Consider the following 11,064-nt stretch of genomic DNA (forward strand, 5'->3'; position numbering starts at 1 on the left):
CGAAAAATCCTGAAATATTCCCTGAAGGATACCAGACGAACATTCATCGAAAAGAAAGAAACAAAAGTGGAGGAGGGGTCCTCATAGTGATAAACGATAACTTTAACACGTAGTCAGTCGACAACAGTGATGCAGAGTGCGAAATAATTTGGACTGAACTACAAAAAACTATGAAAAATGTCGTCATTTGATCATTTTATCGTCCACCTAATGCTAGCATTCAAGCACTTGAACACTTAAACGAATCAATATCCAGAGCTAAAGGAAAATGTAAGGGCAATGTCCTCAAACTAGCAGGCGGTTTTAACCTATCTCATATAGACTGGAATCCACTGGTGCAATCAAAGTAACCAACATCATTTCCTCCTAAATATAGCTGAAGAACATGGTCTTGAACAAATACAAATGAACCAAACTAGACAAGACAATAATCTGGATCTATGCTTCACATCTGACCCCAGTTCTGTAAAAAATTGTGACACCGTACAGGGCATCTCAGATCATGAAATGGTCATCGTGGACTCGGATATAAAACCAAAACGTAACAAGCCAAAAAGACGCAAAAACTATCACTATTATAAAACTGAGAAAATATAAAAGCAAAAATGTGTAAATTATCATCTGTTCAAAGTATGTAACGTTGGGGACTGTTGGAACAAACTTAACAGCGTTCTGGACTCTGAACTACTATCCAACAAACACAGTCATGCATGGATCACATCATCTTTGAAAAAGATAGGATTCAAGTTTTAGGCAAACATCTTATTCAAAAGAATAAGTAAGAGATAGTTTACATGTGGAACATTTTGCACTAATTTTACAGCTATTACAAGTCAACTATATTTAACAGGATTACAGTAGTTTCACTCATTACGGCAGTTGCGAGTCCATTTATTATCTACAAAAATTCCCGCTCTTTAACTTGGATTAATGGCAATGTGTTTTAGTAGAAAGAATATTGTTATGTAAGTGTAAAGAGCAGTATGATATGAATTTTCATTAATAGTTTATATACGCATTGATACTGGTGGCCTCTGTGACCGAATGGTTAAGATCGAGGACTTCGAATCACTTGCATCTCAACGATATGGATTGGAAACCAGTCTTGAGTTGTAGAATTCCTCATGTGAGGAAGTCAGCAAGCTGGCTTAATGGAAGGTCGGTTTTTCTAGCCAGGTACCCGCCCATGCCTTAAACGGTGCTTGAATTTGGCATCTGCGGTCTTCCTCCGCCATCAAAATCTGGAAAACCCGCGATATGACCTATGATGTGTCCTTGTGACACTAGACCCCACAAAACAAAACAAAATGTATTTTAACAGTCGGAGAAGCGTACAGGATAGTGAATTTTTGTTTTTGACTTACTCGTAAAATTATGACAAAAAGTGTCAAACTATTTTCGCAATACATAACATTAATCCATCTCCCGGTGTGAATTTATTTCAGTTCGGGATTTTCACATTTATCATCTTTATCAGCTTTCACTTTCCCACAGTAATGACATCCCCTTTAGCGCAAATTCCTTCACCGTTCTCTAATTCAACACTAGGCCAAACAACCTCAAAAATAGCGCCATTAGGCAATGTTTCGTCTGACACCGTATCTTGACACGAGTATTGCTTAAATCGTTCTTTTGTTGTACCACAATAAGGTTTTCCAATTACATTAAAATTTAGGAGCATCTTTGGATGAGAAATTGTCATCAGCCAGCATATGTCAACAAATTCTGTGAAAAAGTTCTCAAGTTTTCCCTTTACTTCGTTCAGTTTATCGGCTTGAATGAAACTATAAGCGTCTTGGGTATTGAGAATGTCTTTTGTAATTTTCTGAAATGTAAATACATATTTTATCATGTTAGTCCTTGGATCTCGAATCACTAGTTTTGACTATTGACTGGCAAGCTATTTATTAAATGTTTTATTATATAGCATACAATTTTTTCCTGATTATTTTCTTCAAGTTTTAATTTTATGCCAGATAAATCAAGTGGTAACTATGAACCGACCAACAGCATATACTATGAACCGGCAATTTATACAAAGAGTAATGTAATAAACAATTTTATATCCAATTGAAACATTTATTGAGTAATTTTATTTGTTTTTTTTCCCGAATACATGTATCTGTAATTTCAGATATTTTACTCTACTCAAGCTCTTGGTATTTCATATGAAACCACCAGTGTTCTTATATTTGCCTAAAAATTATTTTCTATTTAGATAATGTTAGTTATATGTTGCAAATATTTACGAAAGATGTCTAATTGGAAACATGAACAACTTCAGTTTCTAGACAAATCACTTACAGGGGGAAGCGGAGGTCTAGTAGATAAGGTGTCGGCCGCTCGAGATCAACCCGAAGGTCATGGGCTCGAACCTCACTTGGGTCACAACTGCGGCTTCTCATATGACACCAGTACTGGCTTTTCCAGGAAGCGGACTCGAGAGTGGATCAAATAAGAGACATCACAATCGGGCTTAAATAAGTAAGTATAAACTTAATCACTTACACGTTTAAGCTTCCCTCTAGTTTTTTCCTTCTGACCATTCATTCTTCTACTTTTAAATAATTCTGGATCCTGTGAACAATACAATAGTTAAACATATAACATATTTCTACATTATATTTTTTATATCTAATGAGACAAAGTAACTTGTTTTTATCTTATTGCTTTATATGAAGATAATTATATCTGTTGGAATTTGCTTTTACCAGTATGATAGTGACTTTCTACGCAGAGACTTTTCTGTTCTCAGAATCCTGGTCTAGATAAAGTCCTCTCTACGATAGTTTATATAGATTTACTCTCATTGAAAATACAATTCTCATAAAACATTCAAATGTTTAAAGCCTTTGCCAAGAAGATGCTTTGCACAGTTCAGGTTAAGAAATTTTAAACTTAAACATTAACGTGTATTTTGTATAGAAATTTTGTTGTAAGTGTAACACAAGTTCTTTGTCATTTCGACAAATACAAAAACTGACATATTTACATTGAGTTTACCTTTGTAATATATATGCTAATATTCAAATTAAAAAGAAATACAATATAATGGATATCTCGAAGAAATATAGGTAGTTACATTGAACTAACGGAAAACAGGAATTTATATATAGAAAGTGGTTTGCAGCCTCAATAAGAGCAGTTATTTCACTTCTTTTGTTTTGACAAAAAGACCTACCTCTTGTGGTGATGGAAGTGGCTCATGTTTGTCTAAAAATAAAAACTGTCGTAGCTGATTTTCAGCAGTTTCTATGCATTCTTTATTAGCAAGCTGAAATTATACACGATATCATTTGAATATATATTCTTTCTGCAAAGTGATACATTTTAATGAAATAATCATACAATTTATTTATTTTGATATTTCTAATACTGTAAAATATTTGATTATTTGAATACGGTATGCACCTATACGTACCTTCATCATACTCGTAATAAATTTTATTTGTTGAATTTCTGTCATGTCTTGGACGTTTTCCTGTAGCCATTCTGACAGTTCAGTCCATTGTCTATCATACAGATCCTGAAACCTCTTGGAAAGTTTCGTATTAGCAAATTTGTCATTTACGTTCTCTAGATTGCCACTAAGTTCTAACACACCAGCCATTTGAGCGGTAATATCATTTGACCTGCAGAGGAATACAGAAACGTGAGTACATTCACAATTGTAAAAATAACTGTGTTCGTTGTTCTTTATTCAATACGAATGCATTTTCGCCGATGGCATTTCGGACATAGCGCGAATGATGTTCAACAAAAGGATGTTTAGAAGTCAAGAAGTTTACAACAATCATTTAAAATTAAGCTGCATTAATATGAAATCCTTATAATTTTGTCTGTGCGCCATGTGTCCGTTGGTAATGTATCAAGGGGCATAAACACGATTGCAGTCTTGTATGACATCTATATGAAACAGGCATATAATGAATACAATAAGGTAATTGTAATAGTGGCTTGATCTGGGATGCTGTATTCGGCTCGAGTGGATTTTGCAAGATCTGATCACAAGAGGCGCGCAAGCGCGTAGTGTGATCCAGCCTGACTAAATCCGCAAGAGCCGAATACAAAATCCCAGATCTACCTACTGTTATAATGACCCTTTTATTACAATGTATATACCTCCATCTTTTTGTTTGTTGATTTGTTATCGAACGAAATCTTTAATGTTTATCGATGTTAAAATAGAACTGAGCGTGGTTTTTGTTTGCGCTTTTACAGATGCATATTAAATGAAAGTAGTCCTGCCACATACAATACAAAAGGTACAATACGGATTCTTGCTGTTCGTATTTACTTGTGAAATACAAGCCAAGTTTTCAACAGAATTTATATACCCATAATGATTACCGTTTTTCCAAAGAAGCGTATTTCCGTTCACACTCTCGAATTTCATCACCTAATCTTTTAGTAGTTTTACGCAAAGCTTCATTATCTGAATCGTTTGTTTCCAGTGCAATCTGGTATAAAAAATACAAGAAACATCATCATAATAATTATTTTGATCTCCTAGTATTGGTATTGAATTCCATCGTTAACATTACTTATATTCCCTTTGTGAATAGTCTGAAAGCCAGTTGTTGATGTCGCCGTGTTTTCCTGTCGTAGGACAGTGATATGAAATTATAACAATTGTATGTAGATGCACAAAGAATAAAACTGATAAACTTGTATCAGTTTTTTTTTCTTTAAATAAAGCTATGCTTTTGACGGCTCTACTTCTAGCTAGCAAATTTTGCATAAATATATGAAATGTAGATTTCTTCATAACATAGACAAACCATCATTAAATCTATAATCAAAATATTTTTTGATACAAACGTTTGACATTGCGTGAAATTTGTTACGGATAGCCAATGTATTATCAAATGAAGCAAAATATAACTTTTCATACGCAGCAACCTTTAAAACTTGGAGCAGCTTGTATCTGGGCATTAGAAATGTGATGAAGAACAATAGTCCATATGGAGTTTGAAATACTGAAATGAAAATTCACTTAAGAGGTGGTAACAAAACACGCTGCATATTACTCGTGGTAGGTACTTTATTATATACCAAAATTAGCCTAAAGAAAAATTTAGCTTTAGTGTTATATATTCCTCTCATTGTATAAATAAACCTATAAATAGTTTTAGACACACCTTAAGGTTGAAACAGCTACTGCATACTGTTTGTTCTTTGATTTCTTTCATCCCTGTATCTCTGTAAGACAAACAGTAAATCGTGTTACGCTATTTGCATGGCTAACGACATGGCCTATAATTCGTATAAAACAAATAATTTACATGAGACTCATTCTCGTACAGAAGAAAAAGCATTTTCAAATACATTGCATTTTGCAAGTAATGAGAAAAAAATGATATCATTTGTCACATTAAATATTCTATAGTACTAACAGCTTTTTAGAACATTTCATTTACATGGCCGTACTTGTTGTTGAGAAATGAAAAGTAATAATTGCAATACACTTTGATAACTGAACACGAAAATGAAACTGGAAGAATGTCTATTGGAGTCTTCATTTTTTATCAAATCATAATTGATATTTATCAAAGCTTCCTGATATCGTAAACTCAGAATTTCAGTTGACAATACTGTTACAAGTTAGCATTAAAAGATTAATATAAGTCAATGCTGCTAACCTGAACGTGGCGATGGTATCATAGGGAAACGTGATAATAGAACTGTGGAGATAGTATCCGTTATTGGAAAGATAAAAACGGACAAAGGCCTAATCACAGGGCTTAGTGTCACGACAATAAGTCTACTGAATCGTCTCACTGAAATGAGACGTACATCTTGTTTTATTTTGCTGTATGATATGATCTGCTGTTAAACAATAACCGTCTGGCACCACATTTTCTAAATCAGAATTTGGACAGTGCTTATGAAGTTCCGCTGACCTTTAGTGTTATCAGCCCCGAGAAGTTATCTGCATGTCGCCTCTTTTAAATGTAATATGAAAATCGACGACTGACACAGAAGACACAATTCAACAGGTAACAACTCGTTTCGCTGCGCAATGCCTTGTTCTTTATTGCGGGTCAGCCAAATCGTAACAATGGCGGGATGTACGCGAAATATGATAATTATAGACATCGCAATTTTTTTTTTTGTTTTGTTTTGGGTTTAACGCCGTTTTTCAACAGTATGTAACGGCGGGCAGTTAACCTAACCAGTGTTCCTGGATTCTGTACCAGTACAAACCTGTTCTCCGCAAGTAACTGCCAACTTCCCCACATGAATCAGAGGTGGAGGACTAATGATTTCAGACACAATGTCGTTTATCAAATAGTCACGGAGAACATACGCCCCGCCCGAGGATCGAACTCGCGACCCCGCGATCCGTAGACCGACGCTCTACCTACTGAGCTAAGCGGGCGGGTTACATCGCAATTTATTTCTGTTATATGTATTGTATAGATTTTGGATAAAAACACAGAGAATGCGAGTACGGAGCAATTTTGTACTGAACACAAATATTAGAAATAACTGGAATACAGTTATCTGTAGCAGTCAATAGAACACTGACAACAATCGTATGCTGATTTTTGTAATCGCGAGCATCTTTCATCAATGTTATTCAATGATCATAATTTTGTAGAATCAAATTGAAAACATGAACTATGTTCACGTTGAAACAAAAATGGTTATAATATGCTTCTAATATTGTTTATTAACTTTGAAAATCACCTTTCCGGTCATAGTGTTATCAAATTATAGTGTTGACCCAATCTTTCAACATGAATGTCATTGTTTTAAGGATTGTTTCCATAACAAAAATTGAATATTTCTATTGACTCGGATGGTCAATTTAATAACCAAATACACACTCGGTCGCGTTAGTATCATGAATCGAGGATATTCAGATAGGTTGCGATTTCAATACCCGCATATACATGTAAGATATATATTAATTAATATAAATATTGTAAAAAAAATCTACTAAATTAGTCCGAGTCGCACCTGAAAGTCAATGAACATGTTTAAATCTTCAATGTACTTGTAACGTTTTGAGTTTTGACAGCTCCGAATCTGTATGAAATAATACGTGTGCCCGTACAGACGTACAAGTATGAACTCGCCATGTCTCAAAAAATGAAAATCCGAGCATGTCTTAATGCACTTACACTTTGTGTGGTTCATCAACACAGGTCTGTTCCCTTTCCGGATTAATTGCGTTGACAGCCTCTAGAGCTAAAAAAACACAAAAACAACGTAAGTTTGTTAATATAGAATAAGGGGAGTATCTTCGTTCTTGCATGTCGAACTGGGTTTTCCAGTGATTTCACGAGTGCTCGAAAAACCATCTTCATCTAACATTCTCCATCAGTCCCGGGAAAGTAAGATGTCTCTCGTATAATACATGGAGTAGATTCTTTTAGTATTTTTTATCTTTATGTACAACAAGATATCTGAATAGTTGTTCTTTGTTCATAATAGCAATGTTCTTGATTCAAGAACAGTCATTAGGTGAGAAAATAATATAGTTACTTTTCAGAAATAAAACTAACCGGAGTCTTATTTTGTAGGTCACGTCTGAAACGGCATTACGTCTGCCTGGACGGAATATATCCAATGTCATGGACAAATTAGATAAGTTTACGAAAAGGGAGTCATTTTTACCTTTCCAATTACAGTTGGATATCTTTGACAAAAAAGTCTATGAATAAGTCATCGCACTGTGCTTTTATAGAATACGAAAATGTATTTAATACCATTGGTAGGAACGCAATGGTATCACTTACGCTACTTAAAAAAGGTGTAAGTACTAAATGGTAAAAATGCCACAATCTGTGTATGAACATATATTGGCTTGTATAAAGAATTTACTTAATGTTTCAGATTTTTTTCAAGTTTAATTCGGCATAAAAGGCCTTGCTTTTACCTCGCTTACCAAGAATTAACCATCTTATTTGCAGGTGATGCACTCTGCATGCCTAGTTAGATAGTATGTTTGTTTATTTCATAAAATGGGGACATGAAAATGCTAATAAAATGAAAATATGTGTTATATTAATTGTTAACTATCAATGGTGTAGAAATGATACATCGTTAGAAAAAGTAGATTCATTTTTGTTACCTTGGTCTGATTTTTAATGGTTCAATCTTAAAATGACAATGTAAGAAGCACGTACAGCTGTAAATAAATTTGATGTTAAAACGAAATTTTAACTGTCTGACCGTATGGTTGAACCGACACTTTTATACTGTATGTAAGTCCGAGGTGTATATGATACAAGATTTGTTGATATAATGCATATGACAAATTGTAAAAACTGATTGGGGTCAAACAACAAAAGGCAAAAATGGCGTTCTAGGAAAACTATTAAGATATCCTCTTTCAGTTTTATATAATGAGATAGTTAAAGTATTGGTTACAACTTATAAATAATCACATATTTTCACAATTAAAACCCACCGTATTGAAAATGTTAACACTCAAATTAAAAAAATAGTGTGTCATTTATACCGAAGATATAAACTAAAACTTATCCCAGCTAAGACAAAAGAATTACCGGCGATACAGATGTTTTCTAGTGTTTAAGATAAAGGAACAAAAACAGCACCAGTTTTCAGAAATTTTGTAAACGTACCTATCAGATGATCATTTGAGCCGTGCCATGAGAAAACCAACATAGTGGCTTTGTGACTAGCATGGATCCAGACCAGCCTGCGCATCCGCGCAGTCTGGTCAGGATCCATGCTGTTCTCTTACAGTTTCTCTAATTGCAATTGGCTTTGAAAGCGAACAGCATGGATCCTGACCAGACTGCGCGGATGGTCTGGATCCATGCCGGACGAAAAGCCACTATGTTGGTTTTCTCATGGCGTGGTTCATTTTTTTAATTAATTTCTTTATGACGTTTGAAAATTACTATAACAATTTGTTCTGAGTCTGCGCGTTACGTTCAGTTTCTGTACGATTCTTAAACATTGAACTAGTGAATACGTGTGTCATGAGTTTAAACACTGGCATATAAAACATGACTTGAAATATTATAACCTACAAGTGTTAATTTCATGGAACACCAGGGCGGCATTTGCGAGCTTATTTTCTAATATTATAATTAACTTCCTCTTTCGGTTTCAAAAAGAAAAGAAAAGATAGTTTAAAATATAAAACTGAAGTAGTTTCTTACCCCCATCAACCATCGGCATTTCGTGTAGTTCATACGTGTTTTGATGTATAATTCCAGTTTCAGAATATAAAGTATCGTAAAACAAATCCATATGCTTTTAATCAGTCATATATCACGTGGCAGGCAATCTCGAGCAATAGGAAATTATCTATGTACGTTATTAACTTTGACAAAGAGTCATATGATGTTATTGATATTTGAGAGTTTTGTCCTCTCAGTTGTGTTAACATTACATACGCTTTATGTTTTAAACAACTTTATGTTTTAAACAACCTTTTGTTATGTATAAGCTTTTGCGTTTTCTGTAAGCGTTTTATAGATTTGCTAAACCCAACGCACTGACTTACTTGTGTAAATAATGTAGTTTTCGTAACATTGTAATGCATACCCTTTTGTCTATATTCAGATCTATTTTAATGAAATGCAAATTCTTAAAATGCTAACAGTTTTAGATTTAATATATTTAGGAAATATATTTCTTCATCGTTGCTAATCTTTAGAAGGGACAGTGTTTTATAATTATGTTTTAAAAGGGACGGTGTTATATGCTGTTAAAACGGACAGTGTTTAATCATCATTAATGTTTTAAAGAGGTCAATTTTTTAGCGTTTTATGGTTTAAAAGGAAAGATGATTTATGTTTAAAAACTGTACAGTAATTTGTGTTATAAAAGGGACAGTGTTTTGGGTTTTACAAGGGATCAGTGTTTACGTTTCAAAAGGGAAAGCGTTTTAACTTTTAGAAGGGCCGTTATGGTTTAAAAGGAATGATGATTTATGTTTAAAAAAGGGACAGTGATTTGTGTTTTAAAAGGGCAGTGTTTTATAAGGGCTAGTGTTTTATATTATAAGAGGAAAAATGCTTTAAAAGGGACAGTGTTATATGTTTTAAAGGAACAGTGTTTTAAAAATGCAAGTGTTTTATGTTTTAAAAGGAACGGTGTTTATGCTTTAAAAGGACAAAGTTTTAAAAGGGCTAGTGTTTTATGTTTTAAAAGGGACAGTGTTTATGTTTTAAAAGGGACAGTGTTATTGCTTTAAAAGGACAAAGTTTTAAAAGGGCTAGTGTTTTATGTTTTAAAAGGGACAGTGTTTATGTTTTAAAAGGGACAGTGTTATTGCTTTAAAAGGACAAAGTTTTAAAAGGGCTAGTGTTTTATGTTTTAAAAGGGACAGTGTTTATGTTTTAAAAGGACAAAGTTTTAAAAATGCTAGTGTTTTATGTTTTAAAAGGGACAATGTTTTATGTTTTAAAAGGGACAGTGTTTATGTTTTAAAAGGTACAGTGTTTATGCATTAAAAGGATAAAGTTCTAAAAGGGCTAGTGTTTTATGTTTTAAAAGAGACAGTGTTTTTTAAAAGGACAAAGTTTAAAAAATGCTAGTGTTTTATGTTTTAAAAGGGACAGTGTTTATGTTTTAAAAGGTACAGTGTTTATGCTTTAAAAGGATAAAGTTTTAAAAGGGCTAGTGTTTTATGTTTTAAAAGGGACAGTGTTTATGTTTTAAAAGGACAAAGTTTAAAAAATGTTAGTGTTTTATGTTTTAAAAGGGACAGTGTTTATGCTTTAAAGGACAATGTTTTAAAAGGGCTAGTGTTTTATGTTTTAAAAGGGACAGTGTTTATGTTTTAAAAGGACAAAGTTTTAAAAATGCATATAATTCTTTTCGCTTAAACGTAGTGAATTAGAAAAGAATTGTTTCCCCTCGTATTGTTCCTGACGGACCACTGCGGGCGCTATTTCGCGCTCTGTTGAGCACGATTTTCTCACATTGCGGAGTGGTTAGTTCACTTCAGCGCTTGGTCACTCGACTGTCAACATGTCCGTAGAAAATTCTTCTTCGTCAAATCCGGCAACAGATAATAATACTTTGATAACGGAACATTTGGCTGAGATTTCCCGACAACTTTCACAGCATAGG

General features: G+C 33.8%; 1 protein-coding gene across 2 annotated transcripts; it reads right to left on the reverse strand.

The window, feature by feature from the left end:
* Positions 1-1,332: 1,332 nt before the first annotated feature.
* LOC123530591 (uncharacterized) lies at positions 1,333-9,360 on the reverse strand. 2 transcript variants are annotated; one of them, XM_045311370.2, is made up of 9 exons: positions 9,144-9,360; positions 7,131-7,197; positions 5,643-5,780; positions 5,142-5,202; positions 4,351-4,460; positions 3,422-3,632; positions 3,182-3,274; positions 2,509-2,577; positions 1,333-1,825 (listed from the first exon to the last, which is right to left on the reverse strand). In XM_045311370.2, exons 4-9 carry the CDS (start codon positions 5,190-5,192, stop codon positions 1,481-1,483), a joined length of 879 nt encoding a protein of 292 aa, XP_045167305.2. In that variant the 5' UTR covers positions 5,193-5,202; positions 5,643-5,780; positions 7,131-7,197; positions 9,144-9,360; the 3' UTR covers positions 1,333-1,480. The 2 variants fall into 2 exon arrangements, with proteins under 2 accessions (XP_045167305.2, XP_045167304.2); XM_045311369.2 differs by lacking the exon at positions 5,643-5,780 and having other exon boundaries at positions 9,144-9,359.
* Positions 9,361-11,064: the final 1,704 nt, after the last annotated feature.

Source organism: Mercenaria mercenaria, chromosome 13 (genome assembly GCF_021730395.1).
Source record: "Mercenaria mercenaria strain notata chromosome 13, MADL_Memer_1, whole genome shotgun sequence".
NCBI lineage: Eukaryota > Metazoa > Mollusca > Bivalvia > Venerida > Veneridae > Mercenaria > Mercenaria mercenaria.

What these genes read in the sequence shown, in the direction of transcription:
- LOC123530591 (XM_045311369.2), bottom strand. Translation starts at nt 9,234, where the DNA reads ATGGATTTGTTTTACGATACTTTATATTCTGAAACTGGAATTATACAT. An exon ending in TACGCTTCTTTGGAAAAACG is followed by an intron (nt 3,633 to 4,350) that starts GTAATCATTATG and finishes ATTCCTCTGCAG; the next exon opens with GTCAAATGATATTACCGCTC. An exon ending in CACTTCCATCACCACAAGAG is followed by an intron (nt 2,578 to 3,181) that starts GTAGGTCTTTTT and finishes TATTGTTCACAG; the next exon opens with GATCCAGAATTATTTAAAAG.